We start from the raw sequence: 21,976 nt of genomic DNA, 5'->3' as shown, positions 1-21,976 counted from the left end.
GCATTTTAATTTCGCCGTTTCTGGCAGACATCGTCTGCTTCATGAAGAAGACGAATGAGCATTTCGAATCAATGAACAAAACGCTGTCGTGGTTCAGGCCCCTAATGTCTGCTTCCAGTAAAAAATGACCTGAAGCCTTTATCCCTGACCTTTTAAATGGAAAAAGACCAAGAAACATTTCGACCAAGTCACTCATTTCCAAAGTACTTCCTGAGCACGACGTCATGCATACACACGGAGGTTAGTAATGGCTTTGTTGTATCATTTTTTCTTTGTTTTGTTTTTGTTTCTTTGCTTGTTTCTTTGGTTATTCGGAAAACCGTCATGGAATCTAGATCTAAAGGTAAAAAATGTAAAGGTCCTCATTTTACGATGGTAGCATGTGACAGTCAACTAGAGTTACCGATAAACTTGTGGCCCTCGCTGCAAGAAAGATAGAAATTATATAAATATTATTATCATTATCACTTACGTTGTAGATCGGACTCAGGGCTCGACTGACTTTGTTCTCTGCAGCCATTTTCATCATTTCCTTTTGCATCCTGGAATCAAGCTTGCTCTTCAACTCTTCCTTTTCTTTTAGGAACTGTTTCTGCATATTTTCTTTTTCGTTTTCAAATTCTTCCTCCATCCTCGCTCTTTCTTTTCTTACCTGGCTCCGTAATTCCCAGCGCTGACGTTTTAAATCATCGACTTGTTGTTGTAGTTCGTCTATTGTTTCTTCCAGAGGTTCTTTCTCCCGAGCAACTTTTTGTGCAACTTCCTCTTCAATTTTTGAAAACATCTCCATTTTGTAATTTGCGAGGCTCTTTTCCATCATTTGCCTGTCCACCACAGTGGGATCCTGACTGTATATTTTGTCTTGAATGAGTCTTCGCTTTTCTTGTAAGCTTCCGATCTCATGCCTTAAGCTCTGAAGTATTTCCTCAAACTTTCTTTTTTCTTCTGTTAGCTTTTTGTCGTATTCTTCTTCCAAGGTTTTCTTGACAAACTTGAGCTCCTTTTGATAACCGTCGTTGTCTGTGTCAGTCTCGCAAGAGGAACCTTCGTGAAATTTGTCTCGTTCATTTTCGGATTTAGTTTCTAGTAATTGTTTCTCCACCTCTTTTCTCCTTTGCTCCGATTTTTCAAGTTCTCTTTTCACATCTTCCATCTTGGCTTCCAGTTTTCTGGTTTCATCTGCTAATTTAGTGTTGAAGTCATCTTGAAGTCTACTCAGCAAATCTCTCTTGTAGTGTTCCCAGTCCTCTTTTAACTTCATAATGTCGTTTTCGTAATTCTCCTCGATAGTTTCTTTGTCCTTCTTATGATTGAGCCTAATTTCTTTCCTCTGATCCTTCAGTTCAATTACTTCTTTTAGTAGGTCTTGAACAGTTACTTGAAGTACTCTCTTTTCTTCTTCGTAAGATTTTTTCAAAATATCTTTCTGTTCGTCGCTTTTCTCTTTCAACCTATTTTTTTCGTCCTGAAACCTTTCCTCCGCTTTTCGTATGTCATTCTCCACGCCCTCGATTTCTTTGGAATGCTCCTGTAAAATTCTTGAAAGGAGCTCTTGAAAATCTGTTTCCGCTGTAAGATTTTCGTCAATAAGCTTCTCATAAAGTCTTCTCTCAACTGTTTCCTTTAATTCTCTTCTCTCTTCAGCAAATCCAGCTAACTCTTCAGATATTCTTTTCTCAAGCTCCTGATCAAATGCTTTTTGTAGTTTCTCTTTTTCTGTTCGAAATAATTCTTGCAGCTCTTCTCTTTCCCTATTCCATTCTTCCTCTCGCTGTAGCAGCTCTACTGAACCTTGCTTTTTCAAGTCATCTTCTTTCTGTTCAAAGTCAAGTCGCAGGTTCTCTTTTTCCATTTCCAATGTCAAATCCATGTCTTCCTTCAGGCGATCTATCTCTCTCTGAAAAAGGTTGTCAAAGTCTTCTCTTGTCTGCTCAACAAGCCCACTTTTCGTTTCAAGTTTGTTGGTCAGAATATCGACACCTTGTTGCAATTCAGCCCCGCGCTTTGCTTTCTGAGTCTCGATTGATTTTGTTTTGTCCTCGTAATTCTTCAAACTTTCCCTCAGAGTATGCTCTGTATCATCAAGATGTTCGTTTGAATGCTCACTCTTTCCTGTTTGTTTTATGGCAGGCCTTTCTTTTGACTCATTAAGCAAGCTGACCATGTCTTGTAGTCTGTTTTTCTTTTCCTTCCATTCACTCTCATTGTCAATTTTATTCTCTCCTTCTCTTGCCAACGTTTCATGTGATTCATTTAACTGTTCTAGCAGAGTTTTTATAGTCCCCTTTAAGTCTTCATTCATGACAAGCAACTCTTTTAGTTGAGTTTCAACTTCCTGTTTTGACCCAACCAGATCTTGCACCATCAGTGACTTTTCTTTCTCAAAGTCTGCTAATAATTGCCTTTTCTGTTCATTGTAGAGAACCTCCATTTCTTCCATTGAATCTTTAAGTTCTGTTACCTTCTTGTTTAAACTGTTGTTATCGTTGGTTAGTTCCCCAATTTTCTTTCTTAAGTTTATCATGTCCTCTAAAAGTTCTTCACTCTGGTCATGTTCATTTCCTTGCTTAATGAGTGCTGCCTTTTGTTTCATTAAGTTGTTGACTTCATCTATTAGATCTCGTTTGCTTTCCTCTGAAGAAAGTCTCCTTTTTCTTTCAATTCTTAAGTCCTCCTCGAGCCGTTTATTATCCTGTCTTAAGTCTCTATCCTTTTGCATTCTGCTTCGTATCTCTTCGGGGTTTTCGTCGTCGTCGTTTACTTGCTTCATTTTAAGGTCGACTATATCTTTTAGGAGATCCTGAACATCCTTTTGATATCTATCGTTTAAAGCTTTTTCGTCTTCGAGTTCTCTCTCTAGCTCTTTCACCTTTTCATCCAGATTTTTTAAAAGCATGTGTTCCATTTTTTCAGGTTTATGCATTGCCATTTCTGCGTCAGCCGCAAAAAGACTCTCTACAAAGTCCCCGTTAAGGCTGCCTTCGTGTTTTGATAAATGTACTTGTACAATCTGCTCTTCAATTGCTTGCTTCCTTTCACGAACAAGGAAAGAATCGTCAGGATGAGCTAACTGTTCAGGCTTTTCCAGAACGATTTTCCCTGGAGAAATAACATTCTCATTAATTATTTCAGGAAGAGCACAAACATAGATATTGTCTTCTTTTTCTGAATTCAAATCACGTTCGAGAACTATAGGTTGGTTGCCAGTCTCATCGTCACCAGTCTCAAAAATATTATCCACGTAATTTTCGGCGGGAACAAATTGGACACTTCGTGTTTCTTCTTCTAGACGGTGACCTTTCTCGGATTGTCCAGCGTCATCTTTTAATTTTCTTTGTAAGTTTCGTTCGCGACTCCTCAAAAGTGTTGTCCTCTCAGCAATTACGTCGTCAAAACCCATAACATTTTCTACATTTTCTACGTTTGTTGTTGTGATACCGGTAATTCCTTCCTGGGGTGATCTCATTAGCTCCTCCGAAAGTTCTTTGTCCGCCCTCCCAGACAACCTCTCGAATCTCTCTCGGGGATTCGCGTTGTCCTTGATCAAAGTCTTAATTCGAGCTTCCGTGGACTCGGTGTAGTCAATAGCACTATATTCGCTGTTAGGCTTAAATTCGGCAACAGAAATTAGCTGAGCGAATTTTATCTCTTCCTTCTTTGGTAGCTGCTCTGAAACCACGGGACCGTTGTCTCCTTCGTTTTCGTCTCTCAACATATTTTCATAAGCTCGCAAGACATCCATTAAAGTAGAGTTTTCTTCTTCTAGGATCGTCAGTGCATTCAGTTCGCTGTCACCTGCTTTACTAGCACTTGGTTCATCTGGCAGTTTAAGCAGCTGTTGTGACAACTCTTGTCCTACCCTTTTAGTTAACTTTTGCATCTTATTGTGAAGGTCCCCATTCTCACTTTCGAGTTTTTCAATTTTCTCTTCGTAAATAGATAAAACGTTCACGATTGATGATGAATCATCTGATGTTTCTCGTTCCGCCAATTCACGAAGTGCCACATTTTCCCTTTTCAATTTCGCCAGGTCTTTTTCGTAACTCAAAATAACGTCTCCCAAGTTCTTTTGCTTGACGCACATCAATTCAGACGCTTGAAACGGTGGTTTGTCTGTAGCTTGAGTTACGTTATGGTCGTTGTCTTTTAGAAGATCTTTATAAAGTTCGTTCCCAATTTTTCCGGACAATTCCTCCAGCACTTTTCTGCTCCTGTTTAATTCCTCATTGTTATTGCGCAAAAGCTTTATTTCAAGGTCCAACTCGTGTAGAATACACTGCAATTGTTTGCCATCGTTCTCCAATCTGTGGATCAATTCTCGGTAAAACCTGACGTTGTCTGTTGATGGCTTCTCCGCTGACTTCTCCAGCAATTCATCCGATAGTTCCTGACCGATTTTATTAGAAAGAGATTCTAGTTCCCTGGCAAGAATCATATTCACCTTTTTCAGCTCATAAATTTCACTTTCTTGGGATGTTGCTATCTCAAGCATGTTCCCGGAGATCAATTCCCTCAGCGCCAATATTTCATTCTTCTTCTTCTCCAGCTCTTCCTCGTAGCTCTTAACAACGTCAGCGAGTGTCAAATATTCGTCTTTTTTCATTATTTCAACCGCACCGAGAAAGACATGTTGCTTGTTTTCTTGATCAACACTTTCGGACAGCGCCATGAGCTGTTTAGACAGTTCAATGCCAACTTTTTTTTGTAGGTTGGTCTGACTCTTTATTTTCTCATTTGCGTTCAATATCTCGACTTCATACTTTGCAACTTTTTCCATAAGAGAGGTCGCTTCTGAATCTTCAGAGGCATGGTCTTGTAATTGACGTGATTCTTTTTGCAATCTTTCAATTTCCTCTTCGTATTCGGTCAAAACATGAGCAAGGGTTTTTCCATCATTTGTAATTGCCTCTATAGCGTGAGGTTTCATTCCTTGTCCTTCCTCGCTAGGATTTAGCAACTGCTTTATTAATGATTCTCCAACTTTCCGGGATATGCGAATAAGGCTAGATTCGGTCTTTTGTTTGTCTGACAGCATTTCTTTCATGTTCATTTCATATTCGGAAGTAACGCTTTGAAATGGTTTTCCTTCTACGGATTGGTCACCAGAGCTAACCTTCAGTGCTTCGTTTACCCTGTTTAGTGATTCTAAGTCAATTTCGTATTGTTTTATAACGTCAGAAAGTTTCTTTCCATCGTTTGCCATTGTTTCGACAGCTTTGAAAGAACTTCTTGGACCTGTTCCGTTGCAAGGTGTCAGACTAAGGACTTCATTCGTAAGGTTATCTCCTAGCCTTGCAAAAAGGGTGGATAGTTTATTATCAAGTTCTTTAGATGTACCTTTAAGGCGCTGAATTTCATCCTCATATTGTGATATTATGAGAAGAACAGACTGTCCCGTGTCTTCGCTCTTCTTTTCTAAAGCCTCTAATGCACCCCTTTCTCTTTTAAACCTGTTCAAATCACTTTCATAACTTTCGATAATATCAGCCAGCGTCTTTTCTTCCTCTTTGATAATTTCAACTGCCTCCCACCTTGTTGTTCTTCCCATTTCCCTCATTTTTGGTTGAAGCAATTCATTTACAAGATCTAAACCAACCTTTTCTGTTAGCCGCTTCATGTTGTCCACATTGATCTGCTCACCAGATGCCGCTATGTTGTATGATTCGTCTTCATATCTTTCAAGAACGCTCTCTAGTGTTACAGCTTCCTCTCGCATGATATTTGTAGCCTTGAGTTCTTTCTGTTTTCCAGATGATTGAAGCCCTTCATCACTGAGCTTCACAGCCGTTTTATCCGCGAGCTTTTTGATATCTTCAACAAGTGATGGGCCAAGTTTCTCCTCCAGGTGGTTTAAAGCAGTTTTTAATGACTCTTTTTCGTTCTGCTCTTTAGTTAGCATAACTTTGCATTCTTTTGCAGTGTCTGAAGTGGACAGTTGGTTTTCGTCATATTCATCCAGTTCCCGGGATGCTTTTATTTCTTTTTCATAACGTCTGATGACTGCCTCCAGTGACGTGTCTTCTTTTTTCATGATAAGAGGAAGATTTAGCTCGCTTTGGCTGATATATTCTTGGAGCTTCGTTCCATCCTGTTGGTTATCCAATGCGTTGATAAGGTTTGACCCGATTTTGTCCTCAAGGAACAGCAACCGGTTCTCAAATTTCCTGTTTTCATTCCTCACTTCGTCGATTTGATCTTCGTATTGTCTCACAAGATCCGAAAGCATGTCAGTGGTTTGTCCCGATTTATTGAGAACCAAAGCCGTTATACTCTCCAGTTCCTTTTCATAATTCTTGAGGATATTTTCAATTGTTCTGCCCTCTTCTCTTACCAGAGTCTCAGCACGTAGCTCTTCTGATGACCTTTGGATGTGAATCCTTTCTTTTAGTGCAGGTGAATCCTTTGGGTCAATAGGCTCTGCCTCTTCCGTGTCATCTGAAAATAAATCGGCCTCGTCTTTTCCATCCTTTGCAATTTTCAGTAAACTTTGAGACAGTGTCACGCCAATGCTTTTCTTTAAGATATCATTTTCTTGCTTTAAGGTTGCAACATTACAGCTTTCATGATTATAAGTTTCCGTTTCGACGTCGGCTGAGGAAGCCGATGTGTCACTCAGGAGCGTTCCAAGTGCGCTTTCATATGTTTCTAAAACGTCCTCTAAAGTTGACTGTTTCACATCCATGATTTTGGTGATCTTTAAATCGCTACCTGGTTTGCTTTTCTGTAAATTTAAGGTTTCCTTTGTTTCATCGGCAACACTTGGCAATTTCATTATTTCCTTGACCAGGCCGTGACCGATTATGCTCTTTAGCTTTTCTAAGTCATACCATAGGCAGTCGTTTGCCATCCTGAGATCCACTACTGTGTCTTCGTATTTTTTGTCGCTGTCAGTTGTGATGAATCCTTCTTTTCCTTCGCTATGAATACTGCCTTTTGGGGCATCAAGCTGTCTTTCGAATGATTTTATTACATCCTCTAGGGGTCTTTCCTCCTTCAACATAATTTCTACTGCTCTAAAGGTTTCATCGTGTTCAGCTGAATTGTTGTCACTTACTTCCGTGTAATCCTCTGGTTTCTTGTGCTCCACTTCTCTTAAGAGCGTTCGTCCAATCCTATGCTCTAGTTTTTTCATCCGTTTTAACAATTTATCATTTTCTTCCTTCAGACGTTCTATTGTGCGGTCACGTTTAACTACTTCAGAAACATCATCTGTGTCATCGCTTGGAGCTAGTCTTGTTACAACCTCTGTTTCGTTTTCGGCGGCTTCTGTGGTACTTCTTTCATTTGAAATTAACGACACTCCCTGAAAGTCGGTTTTTCTGGTTTCCACATGAAGACTGTTGTTTCTGTCACACGGATGGCTGCTATTCTCATTTGCATTAGCTGCGTTGTAGTTTTCCGATTGCTGCATTGGGTCTTCGTCTTCACTTTTTCTCCTTTTTGTCGCTAACGCTTTTGTTTCTCCACCCTCGACCACTGATGGAAAGCCACCACTGCTGCTAACATCTGCTTTAGAAAAAGCGCGCTTTTTATTCGACACATCCACTGGATTGCCTTTCATTCCTTGGCCGTCTTGAACGTCGTTCACTCGTTTTGATTGCTGCAGATCTTGCTCATAGGACAAAATGACATCTTCTAAAGTTAGTGCTTCTTCTTTCATTCTATTTGGTGCCCATAACTTATTTGATATTTTTGCCTCATTAGTGCTTTCTATTTCCAAGCAATCATCATATCCCCTAATTAATCTTGTGAGATCGTCATAAAGGTTGTTTCCAATTTTATCCTGCAAATTGTGTAAGACACTCTTAAGGTCGTTGTTTTGCCTTAGTAACTCCTCAATTTTCTCGTCATGCTCTTTTTCAACATCTGTTAATGAACTGCTTTCCTTGACTGATCGAGGTACCAGCATCGTTAAAGCAATCAATTCGCTCTCATAATTTTCGAGAACATCTTCCAAGGTTTCATCCTCGCCTTTTATTTTTCTTACCGCTTCCAAATCAGTCTCCATTATGGTAGACGAATTGCTTTTATCCTGTAAGTTATCCAACACACAAAATAAGTCTTGGCCGATATATTTTTCAAGATTGGCCAATTTCTCGATCAAAGTCTCGTTCTCTTTCTCCAAATCCTTATTTCTTCCCGTCGGGCTTTCATTCTTGTGTTCATAATCAGACGTGAAATCTTTCATCGCGGCACCCTTGCCTTTTTCATTTAGTAGATGAATTGAGTTTTCCGGTTGTGATTCATGTTTTCGCTGGATGTTTTCCAGCATTTTTCCTTCATCCTCTGTTAATGATTCTGCTTTTAGATCGTTAGGATGTGCGTCATTTTCATCTTCACGTCCGGTTAGCTGCAGCTTTGTTTTGGCCTCTTTCTTGTTTTTCATTTCGTGTGTCACATTCAAATCGATGTTTGCGTCATTAAATGAATGCTCACTATCCTGTAAATCATCCATTGCAACAACTGGGTTTTGGCCGATGATTTTTTCAAGTTCCTTCAGCTTCTGGCCTAATGTATTGTTTTCCTCCTTCAAATCATCATTTTTACTTTCGAACCGTGCTGTTTTGTTCTCAAAATTTGATATGAGATCTATCCCTGAGGCATCGTCCCCTTTTTCATTTGGAAGTAATTTTTTCATCTCCTCGAGTTGTGTTTCGTATTTTCTCAAGATGTCTTCTACCGTTTTGCCGTCATCTACTAAAAGTGATTTTGCCTTTAGATATCCAGGTTGTACAGCATCTTCGCTTTCACCTGTGGGTAGCTGCGACTTTATCGTTAAAGTCTCACTTGTCATGTTGTCCGCTGTATTCAGATCAATTTTTGCGTCCTTAGGCAAATTATCTAGTACACGGAATAAGTCTTGCCCTATGGTTTTTTCAAGATTGCTCAATTTTTCTTCTAGAGTCTCAATTTCTTCCTCTAAATCCTTGTTTTTGCTTTGAAGACTTGATATCTTGTCTTCGAAGTCCAATATACGATTTAGCATACCTTCGCTTTATCATTTGGAGGTAGTTTAGTCATCTTCCAAAGCTGTGTTTCATATTTTCTAAGGATATCTTCCACAGTTTTGCCTTCATCCTTTATCAATGATCTTGCTTTTAGAACACACAGTTGAACATCATCTTTTTCTGCCTCTGTGAACGGATTAACCATGTCATGACTTGCTATATTCGCAGGTTCACTTGTTTGTGCGATGCCGTTTTCTTCATCATCCTCAGCTAATAGGGCGTGAAAGAGATCGCTACCAAGTTTCTCTTCAAGGAGGATGACCTCTGTCTCCAGTTCAGCGAAGTCATCATAAATTCGTTTTTCATAATCCTCTATCACGTCCTCAAGAGTTTTTTTACTTGTCGTCATTACGGCTAAAGCCTTCAGTTCTTTCTCTGTAAGACTAGCTTTTTCAATGCTTAAATTCCCTGAAATCTTTTCAAAGACCTCAAAAAATTCTGTGTCTCCATTTTCTTTTATTGAGATCTCGTTCTGTTCGTTAAGTTCTTTGTTCTTGTCCCCACGTTCTCCCTCCATACGAAAAGTGGATGTGTTCATTGCAAGAAGAGCTCTAGTCAAGTTAGGTCCAAGCTTATACTGCAAACGTCGTAGAGCCTCTTCATAAGATGGTACGTCATAAGCTATGGTCTTGTTACTTTGAGGATCAATGTTAGGTGCCTTGAGTCCCCTTGGTTGTGCTTCAACCTCCGCTTCTTCCTCTCTATTTAGGTGCTTTTCATTTTTCAGAACGGAATCCATACTTTGTCTTGAAAAATCGAGATCGTTTTCGCCTAAAAGTAGACACCCTACTTTTTCCTCTGTTTCCATTTCCCCAATTGTTTCTTCAGTTGACGTTTGTCCCAAGCTTTCCTTGTTGTCGCCTTTGAAAATTTCGAAATCTTCAGGTATTTTGTGGTCATGGTCTTGTCCGAGAGAAATGTCGCGTACATTTCGTAAGCCATCCGTAAGTTCTTCGTCTACCCCATTTATCAATATTTCTCCAAGATCTTTGTCTGGTGTCTCCCTTGACACTTGAAGCACTTTTAGTTCGTTCTCGTCGTCAGCAATAACTTTCATGCGTTTGTCCAATTCGACAATTTCTAGTGGATTTGATCCATCGTCAATTCTGCTTTCTAATTGGCTGTCTTGTTCCTCCAGTGGTCTTGAGGGGGTGATTTTATTTTGTAGTGGTAGCTGAAGTTCGCGCTCATAATTAGATATAATTCCACCAAGCGTCACACCATTTTCGCGTATTATATTTAGCGCGTGCAGTGAGCAATGATCTTCCTCGTCATTCAAGACATATGACTCCGTTTCTCGTGGGGATCTTAAGTGGGACATGTAGATGTTAAATAACGTCGTTACAATGTCCTTTGCCCTTTCCTGAACAGAAATGTCTTCAGGTGTATCATTAAGATCTGTCTCCGCAAATTTCGTCTTGACAGCGTCATTAGGATGTTCCTGTGGTTGCCCCTTTGCACTGGGATCATCTTTGAAAGACCCTCTTAGTTGTTGTCTCGTATCAAACTCCGCACGATCGGTACTCCCAATCACAGGCATGCCTTGTATCGTTTCTCCAATCTCAATTTCAGCATCAGTTTCCCATTGGCTTGCTCTTGCAGCCGATGAAGTACCCTCGTTTGCAAATTGCCTGGACTTGTCCTCTATCTTCCTATGTAACGCAGAATTGAAATTTTCATCCATTGCTCCACCCATAACCTTTCGGTTTTGAGACTTAGATAAATACTCTGTAGGAGTGATGTCATAGCCCTTTTTTGACGTTTGACATTTCCTGGTTAATCCGAGCAGTTGTTGGGTGAGATCTTTGCCCAAAGTTTCCTTAAGCGCATCGTTTTCTTGCGAAATATGACCAAGCTCTTTCTCGTAAAAGGCAATGACAGTTTCAAGGTCTTCATCAAAATGTTTCATAATCACAGGAGCTACAAGTGTTGGAGAGAAGGAAGCACTTTTTTCTTCCACGTCAGGTTTCTCTGGCGTCCATAATATAGAATTAAAAAGTTCGTGTCCAAGTGTGTCTTTGAGTGTGTCTATTTTGCCTGCCTGTTCCTGTAATATGCTGGCCAAAGACTTTCCATCTTCGTTCATGACACTAAGAGCGTCACCAGATTCCATCTCTTCTTTTGGTAAAGCGGGAGTCAAAAGTTCCTTCACTAATTGCTCCCCAACTTTGTCTTTCAGCGTTTCCGATTCTAAATTCATTTCTTGGATGATTACTCTTAGTTCCTCATTTTCTTCGGCAAGCTCTCGGAGCACCTCACCAACTGTTGCATCGCTATCTTTGACCTCCTTTAAAATTGACTCGTACGTGTTCGTAATTGTAGGTTGATTGTCACTTGGGAATGGTATTGTCAGGGCATGGACCAGATCCTCTCCAACTGTAGACATCACTAAGGAACTTTCGTCCTCCAAAATACTTTTCTGCCTTTGGATAGAATTCTGCAAGTCTTGCTGTTCCTTTATAAACTCCGTTAATGTCTTTTTGTCCCTTGTCATCTCATATAAAATTCCTCGAATGAAGTGAGTGGGTATTTGCTTGTCGCGCTCATTTGCTTTTTCAGCCAACCTATTTAACATGCGCGAGTCACGAATTTGCTCAGATATTTCCCTTCCCCTTTCTTCCAGGTCACTTTTTTGTTGTTCAAGGTCTTTCATTTCTTCCCATATTGCCTCCTCTTCATACTCAACATCTATCATTGCTCTGTGATCCCTAATCGTCTGCAACTTTGTTTCCAATGCCCTTCTGTTTTCTTTTAATTCGTCCGTTTTAACAGGATCATGATGTTCTTTTTCGGTGAAATCTCCATCGCTGCTGTCAAGTACAGCATCAATTTCAGCTAAATACTCTCGTAAACTCTCCTTTTGGTGAACAGTTGCTCCAAATCCAACGTGACCCTACTTTGTTTATGGGACTCTTTCTTAAGAAGATGCAAGTCCTTCTCCACTTCGGTTATTTCTTTGCTGATGCGTTCTATCTCGTCCTGGATCAATTCAACTTCTCTCCGCAACGCTTCCTGTTCCTCGTAAGTAATCATTTCGTTTTTATCCATGATCCGCTCTCCTTCTGCAAGGTTATTCTCGGCGTCCTTCTTCACCTTACAAACATTTTCCTTGAAAGCTTCCAGCCTTTTGTCTAGTTCATCTTTCTTATCTAGCAGCCCCTTAAGGGCTTCTTCATTAGACTCCTTTCTTCTCTCCAATCCTTGCATCTGTTTAAGTCTAAGATTAATTAAAGCGTTTAATTTCTTCAGTTCAATTTCAATTTGTGCTTTTTGTTCACCACTGTCTTCTAGAGGCTCCGTTTTCGAGGATTTTGTCTCCAATTTCTTTTTCGTATTCAACAAGTCTTCGAGCAAATTCAGTTGTTCAATTTCGTCTCCTAGTTTAATCTTGTCAAAAACAAGACTTTTCAAGTCCTCCAGCTTTCTGACGAATTGGTCATCAGAAACGTTCACAATCTTCAGTAAATTCTGTAGCTGATCATCATTTGCTTGTATTTGATGATGTAGCTCAGTAAGTCTGTCTTCAAAGTTTATATTTGAACCTATCTCTATGTCGTCTTTCAATGCACTTGATTCCGTAGAACTTTCCCCTTTCACTTTTCCCGGATGTGTTTCCTTATCTTCATGGTATGCCTCTCTCTCTTTCCTATGAATCTTCTTCTCTTTAAGAACCTGCTCCAGTCGCCGATCAACCAATATTTTTTCTCTAACAGCATCTTCGAGGGCCTCTTCTTCCTCACTTGAATCTTTCCCACGCTTTTTAACCTCCGTTAATATCTCTGCCTTTTCTTTAAGGACGTGTTCCACTTCCCGTTGTTTTTGACGCAAGTCCTTAAAAGAGAGTGATTCCCTATCCGGGATTTGAGGAGACTGGCCAATCCTTACACTCATCCTGTCATGAATGTTCCCGTCTTTGTTTCTACTGTTGTCGTCGTCCTGGTCTTCTTTGTTGTTGTCATTGTCATTGTTGTTGTTGTTGTTGTTGTTGTTGTTGTTGTTGAAATCACCATCATTATAAAAGGCTTCCTCAAGGCTATCAGCGTTCACGTCTATGTTCTCTAAAGCTTTTGACAGTTGTTCATTGAGTGCTAATTTCTCTTTGGCAAGGAAAGCTAGAGCCTCAGCAGCTCTAACTGTTTCTCCATCTATTTTATCCTGAAGTTTGTCTCTTTCGTCCTCTAGTCTTAGCTTCCTCTCAACGCTCTCTTCTAAAAACCCTTCGTGAGGTCCTGTTAAGCCACCTGCACTTATTTTTTGAAGTATTGTCTCGTTAGTTTCATTCAATTCTGTTAATACCTTGACTTTCTTGTGTGTAAGTGCTTTGATTTTTGAGCCACTTTCATCTAACTCTCCGGTCTTCTTGAACTGCTGTGAGAGGAGGAAATTGCTCTGTTCCTCAGACATTTCATCCTCTAGTTTGCGAATACTTTCGACAAGGCTCTCCCTTAACAAGAAGAGTTTTTCTAGCTTTTTACTCTTGCGAGTTGCTACCTCGATCGGTGGTGAATTGTCCAATTTGGATAATTCTCTCTCCATATTTAGACCTTTTTCCAAATGTTCGGTAACTTTTGAAGAAGCGATTCCAGCCTTTCTCAGATCGATTTCCTCGTTCGCTATTTTTGCGTTCACAATTTTTAAGTCTTCCTTTTTCATCCGTTTTTCTTCATACACAATCGCCAGTCTTTTAAATGTTGTAGTCTCTTCACTATGTTTACGATTAAGTTTTTGAGACACTTCGATTTTTTTGATGGCAAGATCTAAATCGTCAATTTCTTTCTCCATTCGTCTTTGTTCCAGACTCATCGTATCGCCCTCGTTCCAGAAGTCGGCAACCATGCTTTCGGTATCCTTGCCAGAACCTTCCTCATCCCCAACCACATTTGGTGACGCTTAGTTGCTGACGGCACAAGAAATTTAAGTGCGTTCTCGAGTCGTTCCTTTTTTCTTTGAAAGGGCTCTAATCTTTTTGTTTTCTCTTCTAGCAACTTTTCGTACAATTCAATGTTGTTGGCAGTTTTCGTTACTTTTTTGTCTAGCCTTATCATGTTTTGATCTGCGTCTCTCTTGCCTGCTATTAAGGAGGAGATTTCAGGTGGAAGCTGTTTACTGAACGTTTTTGCCTCTTGGGGATAGTTTGTCACTCACAGTCTCCATGGAATTCTCTAAAGCCGCAATTTGGACCTTCAATTCGTTCAAAGATTTTTTTAGTTGTTGATTCTCTTTTTCCGTCACTCTGTCTGCTTCTTCTAACATTTTGGTTTTATGCTTAAATTCACGTGATTTTTCAGCTGCATCATCCTTCAGCATGTCACTCCTACTCATCAGAGCACTTACTTTAAAATCATTGTCGGCTAAATTTCCGACCACCTCTTGCTTTTCTCGTAGCACATTATTAATTTCATCCAACTTAGTGCAAACATCTTCCTTCTCTTTTAAGAGATATTTCAACCAGTCTTTTTCTTTTCTTTCTTTCAGCTCGTTGTCAATTTTTTCCAAGGAATCAAGAGTCTCCGTTTCTTCCTCTTTCAACCTGAGACTTTCTGTGCCGTCATGTTTGCTACCCCGCAGCTGTTTTATTTTTAAGTCTATCTCTTTAATATCATTTACAAGAAGTTCTTTCTCCTCATATAAATCACTCCAACTGTCTGTATCATCCACAGATCCTTCTCTTTCATGCTTATCGCTCAATTCTTGTATCTCGTCCACGAAAGCCTTTCCAACGATCTCACATAGAAGGTCGAATTTTTCTTTTAACATCTTGTTGTTATTACTCAGTCGAAGTATGAGATCTTGGTCGCTTATAGGGGAAGTACCTTGTGTGAATCTAAAATCGTCTTCGTCTTCGTCACCTTTGAACGAAAAGGACTCCCAGAAGCTATCATTTTCATTAATGTGTTCCTTGTCATTCCCTGCAGTAAGGGTTCCGCCTTGGCTCGCATCTTGTGTATCATCTATTGAGTTAAAATTATGCATTGTTGAGTTCGCGAAAGAATTCAACTTCTCGTTTGAATCACTGAAAAGGTCAGATGTTGGTTCTTGCTCGAGTTTAGCCATCTCTGTTGGCTTGTGTCCTTTGCTAGCGGCTTTCTCAGGTAGGGCGATTTTGGGTGTTGCATCACCTTTTTCTGCTGAAGGCCTCTCTAGTTCCTCATAGAATAGGTTGTCATTGTCATCCTTTTTTTGCTTTTCTCTAGCATTCTCTTCATCCATACATTTACAGGAGATCTGATTGTTTGCCTCAGAATCTTCTTTGTTGCATTTTTGTTTGTTACATTCGTTTCCTCCTTGCTGGTTTATATACTTCTGCTTGGGGTCATTCTGGTCGTCTTCTGCTTCTACCGTACTTTCATTCTCGGCAGTTGTATCCTCTTCCGCCATTTCTATTCTGGCGACGGTGACTTCATCTTTGAAAATGTAATCTCCTGAGGTTCAGGCTCAAAAGAACCCCCCTGCGCTTGTGACTGATCTAAATGTCCAATACTCTCATATTCCTCTGACAGGTCTTCACCAGTATCTTTAATTGGACTGTCCGCAGTTACGTAATCAGTTCCTAATCTCTGTTGCAGTTGGTCTTCATTTGCATCTTCCCCAGGCTTATGAATGGATGAAATCATGTCTTCTTGTGGTTCCTTCCCAGGGGCAACGTTAACATCCTTAGCTTGGATAGGGGTATTTTCCTTAGAATCTGTTCCTTCGCTGTCAGTAGTTATTTCGTCCTCTGCTAATGCTCTGCTGTCGTTTATCAGGTCTTCTTGAGAATTTGGCGCCATTGAACTATTACGTTCTTCATGCGGTTTCGCATCGCCATTGACATCCCCAGTTGCTTCCAAGCTAACTGCCCCAGATTGATTTTGTTCAGTGCCATTGTTTATTCCATCCTTTCCAGTCGTCGTTTCCTCCTTATTAGAGTCGTTCTGATTCTCTGCCGTAAAATCGGCGTTTGCGTCCATTTCTCCTTCATGTCCTAAGCGCTTAACCTCATCAAAGCTCTCTTCTGGGCTAATTTCTCTGTTTACCACTGGGTATTTGATCCTGTTCGAATGGTTTTTCGTCACTGTATACCTCCTCCTGAAACTCACTTTCTAGTGCCATGTCATCATCTTGTGTCTTCTTTAAATGGCACACATCTTCATTTCCGTCAAATGTCTTGTCCATGGCATTCGTTTTATCCCCTTTCTTCGCAGACCCCTTCTCTTTTGGTGTCATTTCGCCTTCCTTCATCTCTCCCGGAGACTTATGCTCTGGTGAATTTTTTAATACGATCTGTGGTTTGTCGTTGAAGTTTACAAGCTCATGACTATATTTGAGCCGTCTCTTGTACCTTCTTCTTCGGAGTCAGCCAGAGCCCCATGATCAGGTTGTATTTTGGTGTCTGCATGTGGTTTCTCGCTATCTATTGCGTGATCATGATCGACTTCAGCTATGATTTCGTTTAATATATCTCTTTGTTCTGCGTCATCGGTTATTCCATCTTTTTCAAGTTTTTTCTCCTCTCCATCTCGTGTTCTCCGAGATTCGTGCCCGGCTAAATCTTTGTCGTCTACCTGTGGTGCTTTGTATCTCGTACGACCTGTGGATTGTCCTCAAAGCCCACATACTCATTCACCTTATTTGCGTCGCCTCTTACATCTTCTTTGGTGTCACCAAGGGCTCACGATCAGGTTGGATTTGGATGTCTTTGTGTGCTTTCTCTCTATCTCTCGCATGATCGATCTCATCCATGGTTTCCGTGTCATTGATTATTCCATCTTTTTCAAGAGTTTTCTCCTCTACATCTGTCGTTCTCCAAGATTCGTGCCCAGTTGAATTTTTGTAGCCCACTTGTGGTGTTTTTGCATCACGCACAAAGAACTCCTTACTGGTTTCTTTGTACTCAGTGGCCCTCCCGTCCTTTGCAAGTATTGTTTCACCTTCAGTCGGTGTTTTTTTATCCACTTGTTTAAACTGCTCCTCTTGTTGTTCATTTTTATCCCTTCTCTCCACAATATAGACACTTTCTCTGGTACCTTTTTCTTTAGTTTCCTTCCTATCTTCACTCTGAGTTATTTCGCTTATGTCATCTTCCCTCTTTGGTTTCATTTCCTTTGTACACTGGACCCTCACTTCATCTGAAGAGGGTTGTTCTTCATTTATATCCTTAGCATTTTCCAGTTCGTCATCTTTGTTACCTTCAGGCTTGGAGGAAACATCAACTTCAAATTCATTTCTTCCCTGGACATCTTGTTTACCTGTTTTCTTAAATGGCTCTTCCTCTTCCTTGTAACATTGCCCCTCCCCATCACTGTTTTCATCTTCAGGGTTGCATTCATCTTTCTTTCTATCCTGATCCTTCTCACTACGTGAATCACGTTTTCCACAGCTATCTTCCTCTTGCTTACGTTTGCCAATGAAATTTTCACTTTCTTCACAGAGATCTTCATTTAATTCATCCGTTGGTATTGCAGGTACCGTAAATAAGGGTCTTTCTTCATTTAAAATACTTGCTCCCTCTGTCACCTTGCGACCTTCTGACTTTATATGGAAGTCACTTAGGCCATCATCAACTTCCGAAAATGTTAGCACTTCAATACTAGCTTCCTTCATTTTCGTTAGCTCGTCATCAGCAACGCCATCTGCTTCATCTTTCACTGAGTTCTCAACCATTGTTTGTGTGTCAACATCTCTTGTGGATACATGCTGATATTCATTACCAAAATTGGTTCTCTGCACTAGAGATCGAAAACCGTGAAGCATATCGTTTTCCAAGTCTTTTTTCTTACTACGAAGACCTTCTCTGGCCTTGGCTAATTTCCTCATCGCCTTTTGTAAACTGTCTCTGTATTCCCCATAATAAACTCTTCCAAGGTTAAACCTTTCCACGTTGAAAACAAAATCCAGTTTCTCTTTCTTGATGCTCAACATCTCACCGTCATTCGATTCAGGTCCCGAAAATGCTCCTTCATCCGTTTCTCCGGATGTAGTTGCGGTGTCCGAGTAGTCTGACTCCAGGTCAGAACTCGCACCAGACGTTGTGTCCGAGTCATAAACAATATCTTCAATCCTTATTTAGTAAAATTTCTACGAGGTTTTCAAGAGCATCTTGTAACTCTTCCTTGTTACGAATCTCTTCATCAAATCTCTTCAAGATTTCACTCGAGCGGTTTATTGGTGAGCTTCCTACAAAACTCTCAGGATCTTCACTGAGAAAACTCAATCGATCGAGTTGATGGTTATCTTCTATTGCTTTTAGGGAGGTACTGGAAATTATTTCTTTTATTAGGTCGATAGCTTCCTTCAGATTAGCGACAGAGGTTTCGTGTTCTAGATGTCTCTTTTTTTGTAGGTCTGCTATTTCTTTCTTAAGTGGAATAGTAATCTCCAGATTGCCTTTCTCCCTCTCAAGTTTTTCTTTTTCCTTCTCTCTTTCTCGATCTCCCTTTTCGGCTGATTCCCTTTTTTTGCGCAGCCAATAGTTTTTGCGTGACTTGATTTCTGTCATGGAGTAGTTTTAGCTCCATCTCACCTTTCTCGGAAAGTAATTTGTGCAAGTCAGAGATGTCACTTTCGTATTTCAAAATAATGTTCATCTTGTCCCTTTCGAATTCTTGCTTCATGTTTTCTCTTCGGCGGAAAAGAACATCTTCTATCTCCTCTTTCATTTCCAAGTAATATAACCTACTCAAGTAGAACCTTTCTAGATTAAACGCTTCTTCAATATTTGACTTCTCCTTTAAGAGATGTTCGATAACCTCGTCCTCCGTGCTCATCACAAATTCTTTGTGCTGTGTTTGCAGTTTTTCCATTAAATCTTCTTTTTCTTTCTTAAAATTCTTTCCGAGCTCCTCTATGGAACGCTTGAGGTCTTTATTTTCACGTTTCAGTTCAACTACCACATCTGTATAATTGCTTGCATCCTTTTTTGTTCTTCTCTTTGATATTTCAGGGTTTGTGTGAACGCTATTACTATCATTGGTTAGCGAGCCTCTGGACTCCATAGGACGCTTTTCGGATTGTTCAGTACTTCCCTTTTGCTGCTGTAAATTCTCCAGATATTCTGACAACTCCTCTACTTTCTTTCCAGTTTCATTTGCCAACTCTTTCATAACGGCGCTGAGTCCTTCTTGCTGTTCTTTCTTCATCCTCAACTTTTCCAACTCATTTTCCATATGTACTTTCTTTAAAATTTCTTTCATCTTGTGATTTAACCGATTTTTCGTAGCTTTCTCAATGTTCCTGACATCATCATTGTCTGTTAAGATATTCTCGACAGCTTCAATTTGAGCCTGTATAGAAAACCTTTGCTTCCCTTCCATTCTGACATTCTCATCGTTTCCTTGGTTTGCATGGACGTTGTCAATCTCCATGATTACCTCATTGATTGCATCTTTCATTTTCTTGTTGGACATTTGGAAATCATCCGATGTTTTTAGGTCTTCCTCTTGAAGGATACATTGATTTAGCTTTTCCCTTATTTCAAGAAGACTCTCAGTGACTTGATCCTCCTTTTTCGTCCGAGTTCCCTGATTGTTCTCCTGTTTTCTGACTTCAACCTCCTTTACACTGGGATCATAATCGTCTTCATTTCCATTTAGTTGATCTCGTCCTTTGCAAAGTATGTTTTGGTCTTCGGAATTTTGGTCCTTTCCTCTTCTATCATGTTTGTGTTTTCCCACTCGATTTCATCAATTTTCTTATCCGCCATGATGCCAAGAGAAGAATTTTCCGGACCAGCGTCATTCGTCGCCTCAACAGTAATTCGCGACGTATCCTGGACGTTTTCCAAAGTCGCATTCAGTGTTTGTAGCGCCTTCTGCAATGTTCTCTTTTCCTCTTCAAGTCGTTTCGTCTTTTCTTTCTCCGAGGAAAGTTCCTCGACTTTTCGAGCAAGCTCTTTCTGATGGAATGCTTTAACTTCCTTCATATTGTTCCGGAAGGTCTGAATATTGTTTTCAATAGTTTGCTCGAGAGTCTGGCATTGACTCCTCTCCTTTTTCAATTTTTTCCTCTAACCTGTTTCTTTCGCTGACAAACTCATCTACTTGATCAGCCAAATGGGTAAGTTTTTGCTTCGAAATCTCAAGCTCCTCTCTTTGTTTCAAGACTATCCGATTTCAAGTCACCAAGCTCTTCCTCGTGAATACGTCGTAAATCTTCGTCCCCTCTGCTGTATCTCTGCTTCTCTTTCACGTAACAGAACTTTGTATCTTTGTTCTACGTCATTCCTTTCAACTCAAAACTCTTCAGCAAATTTAACTGTTCTTTACGAAATTCAGCGTCCATGTATCCTTTTTCATGTTGGAAGTCCTTCTTCAGCTTTTCAACTTCCTTACGATGTTGTTGCTCGAGTTCTCGCGTTGGGGTTTTGGTTGCTTTTAATTTCGTTAATTTTCTGTTTGTACTGTTTTCTTCTGCCTCTGTCATGGCATCTTCGTAATGTTGCTTGAGTTTTGGCAATTTCATCAAGTAGGGAAACCTCTATATCCGCCTTGTTTAGTTGATCTGTTTTGGCAAGCAAAGACACCTCACGGTTATAGAGCCTTGCTTAAACTAAATCTCTCAGTCTGCAACGCATTTAGTAGTTCATTCTTCTGCTTTCGAGATTTTCAATGATCTCTTGTTGTTCAAGAATTCTATCGTTATAAATCCTTGTCTAAGCTTTCCTGTATTCTCTTATTTTCATGCTCAAATTGCTCAAGCATTCTCTGGTTATCATGATCTGATTTTTCATCATGAAGTCTCTCTGCAACTTCTAATTTAAGCTGTAATTCCTTTTGGTGTTCCTCTTGCATTCTCTTTTTCTCTTCGTCAAAGTTTGCGCTCATTAACTCAGTCTGATTTGCAAAAACCTGGACAAGCTGGGCTTTTTCTCGATCAAATTTTCTCTGCAATTCTAACTTTTCAGTTTTGAAATTCGCGGCAAAGCTCCTTATCTCTTCTTCGTGTTCAGTTCTTTTGATGTCTACGTCATTGTTCTGGAGAGTTCCTCGCTAATCTGTTTTGTTTGTGCTCCTCACGCAACAATGTCCTTCGTAATATTTTAATTTCTTCGTTTTTGGCAGTCAATAACCTGTTCAAACTCATGCCTGATTTTCACTTTTTCCTCTTTGTATCTAATTTCTGCTTTCCTTTCTTCACGGATGCAACCTCTTTAGTCGATTTTCCTTCCAGGTCTTTTCTCTCGTATAGATCGTGTTGGCTCTGTTTTTCCACCTGCAACAGGTCCCTTTTTTCCAATTCAAATTTCTTTCTAATGAAATCTTTCTCTAGCTCGAATGTCGCTACCAGCTCTTTCATTTCGTCTTTATGCACTGTCTCCATAATTTCTTTCCTCCTTAAGAAAGCCGCAAATGATATCATTTTTTTCCTTGGCGAACTGCTCCACCAAAGCTATAGTTTCTTCGGAGACTTTAAGCTCTTCCATTTTAAAATAGGAAAATTTTCTGCATCAAATTATCTTAATAGATCCCATTGTATAAACCGTGTTAAAAGTCTTCTTTTTCAAAGGCAACAAGTCCAACGAAATCCAGTAAAATTAGACTCTGATCTTCTCTTAAATGATAATTTAGAAACACCAGATGGAACAAAATTGCGTCTTAGCAATAGTAATACGCAAAAGGCATGCCAATGTTTTGTGGCTGCATGGACGCTTTAATAATTGATGCCCCACCAGTCTGTCAGGTGATAACTGTATAAATATTTTCCAATCTCGCCCTTGCAAGATGTTTCTTGAACACGTATCAACAGCTTGCTTATTGTTAATTTCATTTGCATATTTTCTTCCATTGTTGTTGAACGCTACACGCAGTGTATGGCCTGGATTAAAAAGAGTAATTTTCTGGTGCAGAATGCCTTATACAACTGTCTGCTTAGAGAACTTCAAAACTTTGAATAATTCTTTTGAAGGGCGAACGACGAGCAGATAAATAGATTTTACAAACGAGATATACCGTAACTCTTGCAAAACATGGCAAAGACTTAGGAAAGATGAA

At 39.9% G+C, this 21,976-nt stretch overlaps 1 protein-coding gene across 1 annotated transcript in view; it reads right to left on the bottom strand.

The window, feature by feature from the left end:
* The window catches only part of LOC138033716 (titin homolog), a 29,947-nt gene extending 8,539 nt beyond the window's left edge, over nucleotides 1–21,408 (bottom strand). The window contains 25 exon segments of the mRNA XM_068881519.1: nucleotides 473–8,997; nucleotides 9,000–11,873; nucleotides 11,876–13,867; nucleotides 13,907–13,924; nucleotides 13,927–14,131; nucleotides 14,133–15,439; nucleotides 15,490–15,930; nucleotides 16,025–16,249; nucleotides 16,330–16,578; nucleotides 16,664–18,044; nucleotides 18,046–18,444; nucleotides 18,446–19,659; nucleotides 19,695–19,986; nucleotides 19,988–20,092; nucleotides 20,094–20,144; nucleotides 20,146–20,216; nucleotides 20,219–20,345; nucleotides 20,347–20,529; nucleotides 20,531–20,583; nucleotides 20,586–20,628; nucleotides 20,630–20,956; nucleotides 20,958–21,047; nucleotides 21,049–21,117; nucleotides 21,120–21,314; nucleotides 21,316–21,408. Coding sequence (XP_068737620.1) covers nucleotides 473–8,997; nucleotides 9,000–11,873; nucleotides 11,876–13,867; nucleotides 13,907–13,924; nucleotides 13,927–14,131; nucleotides 14,133–15,439; nucleotides 15,490–15,930; nucleotides 16,025–16,249; nucleotides 16,330–16,578; nucleotides 16,664–18,044; nucleotides 18,046–18,444; nucleotides 18,446–19,659; nucleotides 19,695–19,986; nucleotides 19,988–20,092; nucleotides 20,094–20,144; nucleotides 20,146–20,216; nucleotides 20,219–20,345; nucleotides 20,347–20,529; nucleotides 20,531–20,583; nucleotides 20,586–20,628; nucleotides 20,630–20,956; nucleotides 20,958–21,047; nucleotides 21,049–21,117; nucleotides 21,120–21,314; nucleotides 21,316–21,408 — 20,529 coding nt within the window.
* Nucleotides 21,409–21,976: the final 568 nt, after the last annotated feature.

This window comes from Montipora capricornis, chromosome 2 (genome assembly GCF_036669925.1).
Source record: "Montipora capricornis isolate CH-2021 chromosome 2, ASM3666992v2, whole genome shotgun sequence".
NCBI classification, from domain to species: domain Eukaryota; kingdom Metazoa; phylum Cnidaria; class Anthozoa; order Scleractinia; family Acroporidae; genus Montipora; species Montipora capricornis.
Note: the sequence above shows the minus strand (reverse complement) of the source record. Positions and strands in the feature narration are given on the sequence as shown.